The 15,756-nt window shown below is 40.0% G+C and overlaps 1 protein-coding gene across 1 annotated transcript in view; it reads left to right on the forward strand.

Moving 5' to 3' along the window:
- The first annotated feature begins 1,262 nt into the window (after positions 1-1,262).
- Positions 1,263-15,756, forward strand: part of LOC116062651 (chymotrypsin-like protease CTRL-1) — a 222,391-nt gene continuing 207,897 nt past the window's right edge. Inside the window, exons 1-9 of the mRNA XM_035999104.1 lie at positions 1,263-1,279; positions 1,443-1,723; positions 2,446-2,466; positions 2,608-2,702; positions 10,595-10,625; positions 11,517-11,568; positions 12,644-12,727; positions 13,958-14,027; positions 14,572-14,752. Coding sequence (XP_035854997.1) covers positions 1,263-1,279; positions 1,443-1,723; positions 2,446-2,466; positions 2,608-2,702; positions 10,595-10,625; positions 11,517-11,568; positions 12,644-12,727; positions 13,958-14,027; positions 14,572-14,752 — 832 coding nt within the window. The remainder of the gene's footprint in view (positions 1,280-1,442; positions 1,724-2,445; positions 2,467-2,607; positions 2,703-10,594; positions 10,626-11,516; positions 11,569-12,643; positions 12,728-13,957; positions 14,028-14,571; positions 14,753-15,756) is intronic.

A 15,756-nucleotide genomic window follows, 5' to 3' on the forward strand; every position in this document is an offset into this window, starting at 1 on the left:
CTTACTAATGTAAATTAATAAAAATGTATGCAAAACTGTGATGAGACAGCGGCTGTCTGTGCCGGCCCTGTGGGGATCGGAGAGATTTTTGTGGATTTGTTGGCATCTGTCGCTCAATCATTATTTCTTTTGGAATACTTTATATTCATATTCCAGTTTAAAAAAACAAGAACAAACCCAAACAAACAGTGGCGGTGTTTTACTGAGGAAGCCAGTGAGCTTCTAGCCTGGCTGACCTCCTCAACAGTTGTGATTGGTGTAGAGCCCTCCTCAACAGTTGTGATTGGTGTAGAGCCCGCCTCAATGGTTGTGATTGGTGTAGAGCCCGCCTCAATTGTTGTGATTGGTGTAGAGCCCGCCTCAACGGTTGTGATTGGTGTAGAGCCCTCCTCAACAGTTGTGATTGGTGTAGAGCCCGCCTCAACGGTTGGGATTGGTGTAGAGCCCGCCTCAACGGTTGTGATTGGTGTAGAGCCCGCCTCAACGGTTGCGATTGGTGTAGAGCCTGCCTCAACGGTTGCGATTGGTGTAGAGCCCGCCTCAACGGTTGCGATTGGTGTAGAGCCTGCCTCAACGGTTGCGATTGGTGTAGAGCCCGCCTCAACGGTTGTGATTGGTGTAGAGCCCGCCTCAACGGTTGTGATTGGTGTAGAGCCCTCCTCAACGGTTGTGATTGGTGCCTCGATTTTGGGGACATTGGAAATGGGTTAGAATGGGCTCTTGGCCAGACTGACTTGCAGAGCAAATCTGAAACTTGCCGAAAGTTCGTCAGGGTTTACCCAGACTAGTGAGCTTCATGAGCTCGTTCTTGTTTCCTGCGTCGCGGTTTAACGTTAACGTTTTAGGACCTCAGCTGGGACCTTCATGTCGACAGCTAATTTTAATTCAGCTGTTAGAATCCACATCAACTTCATATAGGCCTATTAACATATGTATTCTTATTAACGGGACATGTGCTAGAAACAGGTTGCTTATAAACCTCTAAAAAGTAGTGATACTACTAGTTGTAGTAACAGTAGGACCGTGTGCTTTGGTTATCAATGTCGTTAGCATTGTGGCTAACACTATGCTACTCCGTTTATGACATATTGTTTCAGCTGTGCTTTCTAACAATAACATGCTGTCATTGTGCTAACCGAGCGCAGTTAGCCTTTACAACAGCGCCTACACTTGTAAGATAATGTTTCATAACAGTGTTCTCTGTTTATTTGAGTTTGTTGCTGAGTGCTCGTGGTGGAAAATGAATGTAAACAAAGTCAGAAATGCAATGCGTCATAACGTAAGTCCTCCTCGGTGTAGGCCTGCCGTTGTGATTAATTTTCAGTTGTAGCTCAAAAGCAAGTTCAGTGAATTTATAATATAATTTATAATTTATACTCTTTATTGATCCCCAATGGGGAAATTACAATTTACACTCTGTTGTTATTACACACTACACACAGGCCTGAAATCATCAAGGACCGAGCCCATCTAGGACCGAGCCCGTCAAGGACCGAGCCCGTCAAGGACCGAGCCCGTCAAGGACCGAGCCCATCAAGGACCGAGCCCGTCAAGGACCGAGCCTGTCAAGGACCGAGCCCATCAAGGGCCGAGCCCGATCCTGGCCCGAGCCCGTCAAGGACCGAGCCTGTCAAGGACCGAGCCCATCAAGGACCGAGCCTGTCAAGGACCGAGCCCATCAAGGACCGAGCCCGATCCTGGCCTGAGCCTGGCCCGATCCTGTGTAAAATTATATTAAGACCGGGCAAAGATCTTCAGCTCTACCCACCATCCCCACCGTTCCCACCGAAATTGACGCGTATGAATATATATATATATATATAAAACAACAGAACAACCATTTTAAATTATTGAAGTCAGAGAAATGCCACACAATAACATAATATGAACTATGTTTTAAATGTTTAAAATATCAGCTTTATAACAATCAAACATATCAATGTTCTGTTACTTTGTCTGCAGCTTTTACTCAAATATTTTATTCAAAGTTTGAATTTTTGTATAGCTCTTTTATTAGTTATTAGATATAACTTCTTTTAACTTATAAATATTTATTTCTGTTTTTATTAATTACCACTGATGAGAAACAAATTTTCATTTCTTCTGAATATGCAAATACATATTTCATCTTCATTCAAATTGTAAAAGTGAACAGCATACGGTGTGTTTATGCTCTACGGTGTGTGTCTGTGTGTATGTGTGTGTGTGTGTGTGTGTTTGTCTGTGTGTGTGTATGTGTGTGTGTGTGTGTGTGTGTGTGTATGTATGTGTGTGTGTGTGACACCATGTAGCCACAGAACTGTCCTCCCTCTCTTCCTCTCCTGTTTTAGTTGATTTATTTATTATATTATTTATTAGTTAAACCCGCCTATTAATGACATTAATAGGACTCCCTCTATGCAGATACAGTATATAAACTGCTCTCTTGTCTCTCTGTCTCCTCAGCATCACAGACCAACATCACAGGTAAGACCACTTTGCAACTGGAAATACTAAAAATTGATCAGATCAGAAGATACAACAGATATAATGAGGAGCATTTATTTGACATAAGTAATAACTGAACATACTTTACATTCATATGATTTAATATTTCCTCTTTTCCAGACAGTGTCCGTAGTCGCTGCGTCTTCAAGCTTCTGGAATTTCAGATACATTTCACCGAACCTCTTTCTGGGTGGACCAGGACTTTAAAAACACAGGTATGTAGCACAGGTTAGAGGGTATTCTGCTGAATCAGTTTTATTATTTAACCTTTATTCAACCAGGTCGCCGTTACAAATGAGAACAGGTTCTCATTTGTAACGGCGACCTGGCCAAGAAAAGCGTCAGCGTTCAAGACAACATACAGTTTCACATTCAATATAATACAGGAATACAGAACACAATAGGCTACATGAAGTACAGATTACAGTTTTTCACAATCGCTATGACATTTTTTTCAATACTTTTAACAACTTTCCTAAACTCTTAACACAGTCAGCACAACATCTGTCTGTGTAAGCTATACAATTAACACATTTCTTGTTGCTTTGACACAAAATGCATACAGTTAACACACATTTAAAATGCTTGAACTTCTTTTACACACAAGCTACACCAAGACCAAAACAATGGATTTTTACTGACCAATTTACAAATGCTTTCACTCTGTATGTCTGAACAGATAACATCATGTTCTAAACCTAACTTATAGACTAAAGTCAAAGTGAACAGCTGATCATATTGTAAATTTAAACACAAATATATCCTCTGCATTTTATACATGCATTTATTGAGCAGCTGACAGCTGATTGAAGTTATACAAATAGATCAATCACAGCTGATTCCCTTCTAGGAAACACACTCAGGTGTTGAGGTTCTTTCAATCCCATTATCATATGGTAGTACAGTAAAAGAGGACCTATTGGAACAATATACTGTAGATGAACACAGAAAATAAAACAAATGCCTTCATGAGGGAGAGGAAGAGGACCAGGACAATTCTGTCTCTGTCTCCTTTTTTTCATACTCTGAGATGGGTCATTCATTTTTTGTATTGTATCTCTGCAGCAAAAGAAACAAAATGGTGGCCGGGTTGGCTCAGCGAGTAGAGGAGGCGCACATATACTTGGAGGTTTATGCCTCGACGCAGAGGTCCAGGGTTAGAATCCGACTTGTGACAATTTCCTGCATGTCTTCCCGCTCTCTCTCTCTCTCCCCTTTCTTAACTAGCTGTCCTGTCAAATAAAAGTGGAAAAGCCCAAAAAATGATCTTGAAAAAAAATATGCATGCATTTACTAAACAAAACAAAAATGTAGAGAGGCTTCAAGAGAAACTTCAGTGCAAAACACAATCTATGATCAACATAATAAACTATTGTCTATTATTACTGTATGAGGGCAGACCTGACACATATCAAATAATGCAGTTTCTGTAATTCCATCTGATGTTAGTGTTTGTATGACATTGTTCTATGATTGACTAAATGTTCCTGTTGGAAGAGAACATGTGTTAGTGTTTTGGAAGAATTATTTGATTTTGAGACGTTTGCATTGTTTTGGTGGACATAGTGTATTGTGTTAGTATATTATTGTATTTTGAAAATCAGTGTTGGAGTTTTGTTTACAATGTGTACAGGGGCGGATCTAGAAAAATATTTATGGGGTGGCGAGAGGGGGGCAGGAATTTTTGAGGGGTGGCAACATATGGCAGACGTATATATACTGAATTTTATCACGGTTTGATGAGAAATAGTCTGTAAACACTACAAAAGGGCACAGGCTGCCATTTATCAACTCAGACAGACAAACTTAATCTCATCCAATCAATATCTTGCATTTGAGGTTTCATGTGGAACAGGGCTGAATGATTAATTGCATTTTCGATAATATCGCGATATGTTAAAACGCGATTTCCTAATCGCAAAGGCTGCGATTTGGTCACATGACTCGCGAGAGCAAATCAGTCTGCACTCCGCAGAGAAAGCATCAACTAGCACACTAACACTACACTGTACCTTGAGCTGATTTCTGTCATTCAAACAACTCTGAGTTGTAGTTTAAAACTTTTACAGCCATTTTAATAAAATGAAGGGTTTTATTCGGGCTTGAGTCTATACAAGCAGTTAATGGATACAGGCACACAGAACTCAAGGCTCTGTTGGCAACGATTAGCTCTGATTAGCGGTTAGCTCTGATTAGCGGTTAGCTCCGGTTAGCGGTTAGCTCTGTTATAAAGATATGAGTGGAGGAGCTGCCACTGAGAGGGGTAACAACCAGACTCTGATAAATGACGTTCGGGGAGCTTTCACAGCAGCGTGGCCGCGGTGTTTCAACAGTTTTATTAGTACAGTTAATCCCACGGCAAGAACACCAGCAACTAGCTAACGTAACGATAGCCTCTCTGAACAAGAACACCAGCAACTAGCTAACATAACGATAGCCTCTCTGAACAAGTGAACACGGCAGCACGCAACTTCACGAGGGGGAGGGGCTGGAGGCAGCTCCTCTCTGGGCACTGTAAAAAATTACACGTGTGTGTGTGTAGATATATGCTATATTTTTACTTATTTAACTGTCTAGTGTGTAATTGTGTGTTCATACTATAAATTATTATATTATTCTTTGTTGAATAATACAGAAGACAAAGAGCTTAAAAAAATATCGAATCGTAATCGCAATATTTGGGAAAAAAATCGCAATTCGATTATTTTCAAAAATTGTTCAGCCCTAATGTGGAACAGTTCATATTAGGAATAAGTGACCATACAATGTGATCTCACTTAATAGGAGATAGAAGTTAGGAGCATCATCACAGGAAAGGCATTAAGGTAAGACACAGGTGATGAGTGGCAGATGTGTGAGAGGGGAAGTAAACAGTTTTGGACTGTGTGAGAGAGGCAGTGCTGCAGGCAGCATTTGTACAAGATTAGGAACTGTCATTGATTAGTAATAACCATCATAATGTGTTAACACACACTAACATGTTAGCCTGGGAGAGTATTTTTAGGTTCATTTGTTTAATTTGTTTAATTTAATCTGAGCAATAGATCTAAAATACATTCTACACAAAATATAAAAACTCATCTCCCCATCTCATCACACTTTCACACTGACAACTTTCCCTAATTATTCATATTTAAGCAAACATGAATTTTTATATTTATTTAATGTCTAAGCAATGTCTCTTAAATTTTATAAAAATGTCCGTCTTTGTCATTTGTTGTTCTTATTCATATGTAACTTAGTATATATGCAGCAACAGTTTCCATACCATGTGGACCAGCTCGACTGGAGATGGTTGGTGATGGCCCAGGCACTCTCCTTTCCCTTTCACTGTCTGAGCTCTGCACGTTATCTTGTCTCTCGCTTTCACCCTCCTCATCTTGGTGATGCTCTCCCTCCATATCTTCACCACTGTGGTGTTCTCCACCTCCTCCTGTCCCTGGTCGCCTTGGCCTTGTATTCTCTCTCTGTCACCTTTCTGTTGCCCTTTTGTCTCCACCTTGTCTTCGTCTTCTCTCTCTCCTTCCACCTCTTCTCTCTCTCCTTCCACCTCTTTTCTCTCTCCTTCCACCTCATATTACTCATATATACATTTTGTAGCCTACTTTACACAGAACAAACGTCAGACCTAAGTAACATTATATGCAGAGGTGGGCCGTCAGGGCCAGCAGGGCCTTCTCTGCTGGCCAAGAGATTGTCAGAATCAGAAAATAATATTTTTATAATTAAAGGCCTATATATTCATTTCTAAAATAAATATACAGTATATATTTATCAATTTCATGTATTTTATATATTGTATACGCTGCAAGTTTGTTTACATTTTTAGATGTAAAGTTAATGAAATGAAGGTGGATGTACTTTTTTGTTGACATGGTGACCAGCTTTTGGTAAGTTTAATGGATTTTTCAGCATTTTAGTGAAATGACTTTAGTAGCTATTACTGCTGGCTTTAGGTGTTAAAGATTTGAGCAGTGTCAGTGGCCGCTGTGCCTTTGTGTGTGCGTGGTGACGTGTGTGTTAAGCCCCCGCTGCTTGGCTGGAATTTGTTTGGAGGCCTGTTGATCGCTGATTGTGTTATTTGTGTTTTTGATTGCTTTGTGGTCACCGTATGAGTAAATAATGACCGGTTGTTGTGGGTTTGTTTTGGTTTCTTTGGTAATTCCATTCATTTTGACTATATGTGATGCAGCATCCTGTCATACTAGTGATGTCAAAAGTCAAAGTGATGGCTTCAGTCAGCGTGTGTTCATGTCTCTGCAGTAGTGTATTAGGGGTCTCTAGGTGTTGAGCCTTGTGTTAAATCATGTTATTCCACACGGTAATGTCCTAGTGTCATGGTGACGTTATTCAAAGGTGATTTAATAGCTGTAATATAGTACTGAAGGCCCAGGTGTAAAATACACAGCCCGCCACTGATTATATGTAGGCTATGGGTAGCAAAATAACGTTCTTCAACCTGATTTTTATCATCTCAAAATCAGCATCGCAACTATGCTAGCACTGTGCTTTTGTTATAATTTCATTTCTTGATAGATAGTTAATCCGTTTTGACCTCTTTCCTCCTCTGTCTCCTTTCCTAACGACTCCTGGCTCCCTCACTTTGCGCCGCTCAGTTTTCCAAACAGATCAGGCTCTTGCCGCTCTGGCGTCATCTCGTGCTGCATTCACTGCAGTCGGACATTGGAGATTCACGCTCATAAATTGTCAAATCAGCCATAACTTTTAATTCGTTGAAGGGTTCAAGGGTGGCAAGGCTTTCTTTTAGGGTGGCATTTGCCACCCTATGCCACACCGGTAGATCCGCCCCTGAATGTGTGATTTTGAGCATGAAATTAATTGTTTTGCCAATCGTGTGTTGTAGGTATGTTGGTGTGTTAAGAGTTTAGGAAAGTTGTTAAAAGTATTGAAAAAAGTGTCATAGCGATTGTGAAAAACTGTAACATACTGAAAAACTCACCAAAATTGGCGGTCGCATCAAGTCTGGCGAATATGTACGTATTTTAAAGGTTTCGGGAATATGTGCACGAAAATGGCTCGCTAGTGCCCCCTACAAAACTGAAAGAATTGAGCCCCTGCAGTACGTTTAACGTAGACTAATGAAACTTGGTAGACATATGTAACATGTCAAGACGAACAACAAACGTCATTGGGGCCATACCCTAAACCCAACAGGAAGTCCACCATTTTGAATTGAATGTTCGAAATTAGTGCGATTTTGGCCATTTCCACATGTCGTAATTTAATGAACTCCTAGAGATTTCATCCGATCAACTTCAAATTTGGTCTATGCCATCTTAAGACCTTAAAGATGAACAGTTATTAAAAGAAAAACCTTTGGTCATAGGGCATGGCTGTGGCGGGGCGGCCATTTTGTGCGTTTCCATCATGCGGCAACATTATGTGGTTAAGTTTAGGAACCAAAACGACTAGTAAAGATCAGAAATAAAATTGTAGTTTGGATGAAAACACTAGTCCCCTTAAGCAGGGCGGTAGTACTTGAGTCTGGACTGGAGATGCTTTTCTGTTGTCGCAGACTCGTCTTGGAGTCGTTGGTATTTGGACTCGGACTTGTCTCGGACTCGTCTTGGACTCGCCAAATATTCTAGTTGGTCTCGACTGAGTCCAGCAATATATGATTTAATTAGATTCAGATTAGATTAGATTCAACTTTATTGTCATTGTGCAGAATACAAGTACAAAGACAACGAAATGCAGTTTACGTCTAACCAGAAGTGCAAAAAAGAAGAAAGTAACTTCAGAAAACGGGTTCTAGTTTTTCAGCTTTAGGTCTGTGAATTAAAACCTTTCCTAAAAAGTGAATAGAAACATGCCTTTCTGCCGTTCATACCTTGGGACTACTAATTTAGGATTTGTTTTTCATGTTGGAGTCTAAAAAGACACACGTTTTTGTCAGTGATCAATTTGACCTTTTTTTATATCATTGACTGCTAAAATGTGTTATCTGCTCCTGCCTGGGGACAGACAGCCTGAAACAGCCTGCATCTTTCACAAACTACTGTCCTATTTAATAATAACCGCCACTTCCAGTTGGTCAGAATTTGTCAACATGTCTATGGTGAGCAGTATGCCATATTAGGATGAAATGTAGTTGGTTTTTACACCCATATAAGTTGGCCCACTTGTGTTTCCCCAGGATCTTTCTGAGTCTGCTGCTGCTGTCCTATAACCATGATGCTCTAGGCCGCTGTGCTCAGTGTCCTTTTCCTCTCTGTCTACAGCTTTACTATACAGGTAAACCTCATCACACACTTTTCATGCATATGGACAGACACTTTCTCAACAATTTTATGACACATTTGAAAAGAAATGTAATACATTCTGAAATTTTACAGTGCATAATTACATTTGTCCCCAATAATATACAAGGCTTTGCAGTATAGTCTGACTGGTCAATGTACAGTATTCTGGGAACGTTTAGTATTTAATTGTGTGGTCATTTATATGGAAACTTTTGTGTAAACAAAGATCATTTGGTAAATTGTGTGGAAGCCCTGTAAGGCAAGGTGAAAAAGAACCTGGAGCCACTGTTGGTCAAACCAAGATCAACTTTAAGACTAGAAAATGCATTTCCTGCAGAAAATGCAAGGGAATGCTGAATAGCTAAATTGCTAAAGCTAAACTGGATTAATAGCTAGTAGTGAGAATAGTTGGAGAAGTATGAATGGTTTTAATTAACATGAATTTCACTAAAAAGTTGAACAACACCACTGATGTATAAAAGATGTGGAATATTTAAAGTTTTTTTGGAAAAGCTGACACTAAACAGAATTGTTGACTTGAAAAGTTCAACGATGCTAAACGATGTAGAACACTGTGAGGTCTGAATTTATTTTTTAACTGAAATTATGAATAAGTATGGAACACTTACAAATGCTGTGAGAAACATTGATGAAAATGCAGAAATATTAAAAAAATGTTTGAAAAATCTCAAATGGAAGTTGAACTGCATTAGGCTTACCTTCATAAGCTAAGATCCACTTTAAGATGATCTCTCGTATATAGGAGATATACGGAAGAGGATTAGGGCCTCATGGGAAAGATGTATTTGAGTTCTGAGTTTAGATTCGTGATTCTGAGTGATAGTCTGAACTCTTCTGTAGTGATAACACCTACATAGGAGATAAGCCTTTCAGGGCTTCCCTAAAACTGCTAAAGTTAACCATTGTGTTGTCCTCCCGCCCACTAGGTAACTTTTTTTGTCAATTTTTGTCATTTTTGTTACTTTTTTCAAAGTTTTTTTTTTTTCACGTTTCCCAATGTTTTTTTAAGCTTTTTCCGACATTTTCTTTCATCAATTTTTTTTCAAATGCTATACAATTTAATAAAACACCCAAATTCAATGGAAGTAGTGAACTGATAATTGATGTTACTTGTGCGGAGCATTGTATGGAACCATCCACGGTATTTTTTTGGACATTTTGGTTGATAGAAACCCAAATTTCTGATATAGAAAGTTTTAGAAAATGGGTCATATTTGACTGGAGAGTTACAGTGAGATTCTTTGTAGTTAGTAATTCTGTGTATTGCCTTCTAATTCAGTGTGTGATTGCAAGAAATTAGCTTTCTCTGCCTCGAAAGATGTATATAAAGAACAACATACTAGTTTTCACCCACAATGAGGCTGAAGTAGTGTTGAATTAAAAGTCAAATCACTGACTGAACTAAACTCTTTCTGAACTTAGAAGCCAGCTTCCACGTTAAATTCAGTGGCTCCATATCGATCCAGCTCTATTTAACCCTTGTGTTGACCAGGCAACTTTTTGGTTTTCTCAGTCATAATTTAAAAAAAAAACTTTTATTGTTCTTTTTCGACACGTCAAATTTTTTCCAACTTTTATTTAAACTTTTTTTAAATGTAATTTTGTCAATTTCTTTCTTCAAATGTTATAACATTTCATAAAACACCCAAATTCAATGAAAGTAGTCAAATGATAATTGAGCCATCCACGTAATTCATTTTTTTTGGACAGTTTAGTTGAAAGAAAACCCAAATTTGTGATGTAGAAACTTTTTGAAAATGCGTCAGATTTGACCAGAGAACACCAGGAAGGTTAACCAACGGTAACTTTGTGTCTTATTACAGGCTTCCTTTGAAAAGCCTGAGGAGAACTCAGGTAAGACATGGTTACTTTACAGACACATTCTGTAAAAATATAAAGTTGTACATTGTGTAAGATACACGGATGAACGATGATGTCACCGTGTCCATGCTGTTGGAGAAGGCCAATGTTAATCTTGGAATGTTCATCTCTACAGCAACTGCTTTATTCAAAAACACACAGGCTATGGTCAAAAAACAGTAAATCCAATAGAACAAGTGTATACACTAGAATCCACACTGAAAGATGTGACAATCTGGCAAAGAGTGCTCCTCCTGCTTAAAAGCTACGGCTAACGAGGAGAGTGCAACAGCTGTGGCAGTGCAAGCTGATGATTGGCAACTCCCTTGTAGTCAACCAGGAGCCAGGATAGAGGGAAAACCTGGACCGGAGTCCAGGAACAGCAGAGGCATGACAGGTCACAGGGTAAGAAGAGGGGATTCTGGGCCGAACTGTGACAAAATGTACAGTAATACTTATCCAACCTTACATATATAAATAATAAATAATGCAGGTGTTAGTACATACCTGAAAGTATACAGCGGAGATACTGCATTGTGGAAGAAGAGCTTATATCAGACCCAGATTTGACCGGTTTTTAACACAGTAGTTAAATCAAGAAAATGAAATGCTTTATCTAAACGCACTTGGTCGGGACTATTGGCGTCCCTTTTGACGCTGTTACGTTTAGGAAAGGTTTGTGGGTGGGCTTACGCTTCCGTGACACGCGGGAAGAACGGGACGGTTGGGTTTAGGAAAAGAAGAAAGAGACTTTAGGTCACGTGACATGCGGGACACGATCCCTGGTCTCCTGGGTGAAAGTCCTGTGTTTGGGGAATTTTGGCCTTTCATACTACTCGCTACCGTAGTCGCTCTTAGTGTTACCTCATCTTCAAACCCATGTAGCTGCTGCTCTGCCCGGTACGTTGTCACTACCTGATGTGAGTCGAGTGCAGATGTGAGTCGCGCATGCTCAGATTGAAACGCTTTACGGCATAACGTGTCATACTGACATTTGTGAAATCCATGAAATAATAAACTTTTCTCATTACAAACAATAACAGAAGATGGAAATCATTTCAAAAAATCTATGACTGTTTGATTGCTAACTTGTAGCCAGCAGTAAACTGATTGTTTGATTGCTAACGTTAGCTCAAAACGCCATTCAAGTGACAGCCTTTGTTGTGTCTGATTGCTAACGTGTAGCCAGCAGTGAACCAACTGCGTTATGTAGGTCCATTTCTACTGTATTGACATTACAGAAGGCTCTCGTTAGCATCTTGTAGGCTACTTGTCGCAAAGTGACGCATGCGCGACTTACATCTGCACTCGACTCACATTGGGTAGAGACAACGTTCTTCAAACACGCTGAAGGGCGTTTTTTTCCGACGCGTCAGACGCTGACAGCCACTGTCCAAACGTCCGTATTTTACGAGTTTGGAGTGAGAACGGGTTGGTTTTTCATTGATTCATCGTCTTGACATGAAAACAGGGGCTTCGTCAGAGCAAATATCATGTTTGTGCTTTCTGTTAGCTGCATGTGAAGTAAAGGAACAGTTTAATGAGTTAGAGGGGATCATTCCTGAACTACTACGTGACTTTCCTGCATAAAATGCATGTGAATGCTGAAAGCTGAAAGCTGGATTGCTGGCATAAATGTGAAGACGGAATGAGTTTACTTAGTCAAAATTTGATTTAAAATTGTATTAATACCACTAATGTAGAAATATTTAAAGTTTTTTTTTGAAAAGTTAAACTAAATCGTTGTTTAAAAGTAGAGCAATGCCAAAAGATGTGGAACACTGTACGGTTTGATAGGAGTGTGTATTTAAAATGATTTTAAAGGTGTGAGAGGAAGAAACCAGCCCAGTCATGCTAGGAATGTCCTAAAGATTGTTGAATGGTTTCTGTAGACATACGTAGATAGAGTCCAAACAACACACACAAGAAGTCAGATGGATCATTCTAATGGAGAAAGTCCTAAACCCAACGCTACGTTGTTTTTGTAAATGATGTCACCATGATGTCACCAGGTTGCGGAATTCCCGCTATCACTCCCGTCATCAACGGATACCCTCGTATCATCAACGGTCTGGCCCTGGCAGGTGTCCCTGCAGGTACACACACACACACACACACACACACACACACATACACACTTTGTTCTAAAACAAAGACGTTTTAGGCCCCACCCAAACCCAATGAATCAAACTACATGACTTGTCTCAGATCTAACGACTATGAGCAAGTTTTGTCTTCATGCTTTTAGAGTTATGTACTCATCATCTAGACATGGTGATAATAATGGTACTAAATTATGTGAAAAAGAATTTCATTTTTATTGAAAAACATCACATTTTCTTGAGGGAGAAATGTCAAATACATGCACCCACGTCTTCCACAAACCGAGGGACAACTCTGCATTGTTAAGTAAATCTTAAATCCTTGGCCCTGTTAGTGGTTTTAAGAAACAAATCAATAAAGAGAATGATGTACGTACCTTTAAATTTAAAGCCCCTTCAGACTGGAATAGCCTGCCTGGGTCTCTAAGATCTGTCACTTCTTTGCACTCCTTCAAAACATCGATCTTTACTTACTTGCATGCAAATTGTTGCTGTAAATGTTTTCCTTAACTATGAATGGAATTTTCTTTTATATACCCATATATTTGGGATACTTTTTGTCCTTTCCTTTTATTTATGTGTATAAAAAAGAGTATGGGTTTAGGTGTGAGTATGTTTATTATGTATGTATGTATGTATGTATGTATGTATGTGTGTATATGTATATATATATGTATGTATATGCATATGTGTATGTATGGGCTAAATGTTGTCATGCCTCTTAATACTGCAATATGTATTATACATGGATTTGTTTTTAATAAGGAGTCGGTGGGGTGGGTAGGGTGGGCGAGACGGGATGAGGGAGAGCTCTAGCGAGTGTGAATGTCCATGTTCTGTATTGTCTTTGTCTTATGTCTTGAGGACCCCCTTGAAAACGAGATGCCTCATCTCAAGGGGTTATCCTCTCAACATCCATCCATCTTCGTCCGCTTATTTTTTGTATGTTTAAAGAAAAAAAAAAAAAGCTATACCATGACTACTCAGGTTTAGAGCTGCTTGTAAGTATAACTATAATACCTAGAAAAGACTTATTTTGTTGATCAACAACAAATTTAAATTCAATTTCAATTCTGATATAAAAAACATTGAAATCGGGTCAAATTTGACCCGAAGACAACACAAGGGTGTCTGAAAATCTGAAAAGTTATTCTGGGATCAATGTCCACCTCAACATGAACAATGTTTAGTATGAGTTCCTTCAGGTCTGTTGTCTCCCGGCAGGACGTCCGACCTCGTGGTCCTTGGAGAGCATGACCGCTACTCCGACAATCCGGACATCCAGATCATGGAGGTCGCCAGGTTTCATCATGCCATCTTCCTTGTGTGCTGTAACAAGATTCTGTAGTTTTCACAGCATTATTGCTGTATACTGAACAAATTCCTACTGCACATCTGTATACAGTATGTTGCTGTAGATTTGCACGTGATCATGGCCAAAATGCTGTATTCTGCGAGACTACAGTAAATACAATAATCCTGTGAATCATATTACAGTAATTTTGAGTAGGATCTATCGGACGTCGCCCTGTTGGGACTTATTTTCCCGATAATGACTATAGATTATGTATTCAAATAAAATATAATACTGTAAATATAATACAGTAATAATACTGTAAATAATTTTAATACTGTAATTATTTTACAATATTGAAATTGATGCAGTAATACCTGCTCCTGTAGTCTAATATTTACTGTGATTAAAAGTGCAGCACTGTGATTATTACCGTAATAACAGTTACAGGACATTTATATGTACTGTGATTAGATGTATGGTAAGCATACTGTAGAATATCAGGTGTTCAAGCACCCCCGCTAACGATGTAATTTGCTATCAGGTTTTCAAGCACCCCAACTTTAGCATCGTCACCGTCAACAACGACATCCAGCTGGTGTCGCTGGCCAGCCCCGCAAAGATGAACATGCATGTTTCCCCCGTGTGCGTGGCCGATACCGGAGACAACTTCCCCAGAGGCATGAAGTGCGTGACCACTGGCTGGAGTAGAACCCACTATGACCGTGAGAGCTAATCAGAGCAGAGCAGGGGCAGGGCCTGTAGACCTTGGAACAGGGCTGGTTATTAGCTGAGGCACACAGAATCTGCAAATGCCAAATTTTTCACAGGTTTTGGTGCGGACGTGCATTGGTGCAACCGTGGGACACCTTGCATAGCCAAAATGTCCGGCACGCCACACCAGCATCGTTCAACAAAAAAGTTTTTTAATAACTTCTCATCGTTAAGGTTTTTAAGGTTTAAGTCCATGGGGTTAAATCTGTAGGAGGAGTTTGTTAATGAATATAAGATCTACCTCCGCGTGGAGATGTTCCATAGTTAATCTGAGTTGGGGCGTCTTCTCTGTTAGCAGTTTGTTTGTCAGAAGGAGGGTTCGCTCAGGGGGGCATTGGGTCTTCCTGGACAACTCTGACAGATAAGACAAAACTTTGTCTGTTCACACCGAAATGTTTTTTGCCTCGCCTGCTCCAACAATCAATAAAATTACATAACAACTCTGTAAGGTCACCCCCCAGCAATCATCAAACATCTGACAAATCTGTTCGTCCAAAAGAATCATAGTCTCGCATGTAAAGCTCTATCTCCACAGCGCTGTGGAGTAACAACCCGTTCTCATTCCGAACTCGTAAAATAAGGACGTTTGGACAGTGGCTGTCAGTGGCTGTCAGCGTCTGATGCGACGAAAAAGGCGTCTTTCAGCGTAATACATCGGGGAGAGCAGCAGTTAGATAGGATTTAGAGAGTAGTATATAAGGGCGATTTTCACCGTAAGGAGGTTGGTTGGGGGGGTGGATGGGTCAAACACAGGACTTTCACCCAGGAAAGCAGGCTTCACGTCCTGCTTGTCCCGTTTGTCCCGCTTGCTGTAGTCGCTTTTTACTTTCCTCCCGCGTGTCACAGAACCGTACACCCACCCACAACCCTTTCCTAAACCCAACCGTCCCGTTGTTCCCGTGTGTCACGGAACCGTAAGCCCACCCACGACCCTTTCCTTAACATAACAGCGTCA

Source organism: Sander lucioperca, chromosome 3 (assembly GCF_008315115.2).
Source record: "Sander lucioperca isolate FBNREF2018 chromosome 3, SLUC_FBN_1.2, whole genome shotgun sequence".
Taxonomy (NCBI): domain Eukaryota; kingdom Metazoa; phylum Chordata; class Actinopteri; order Perciformes; family Percidae; genus Sander; species Sander lucioperca.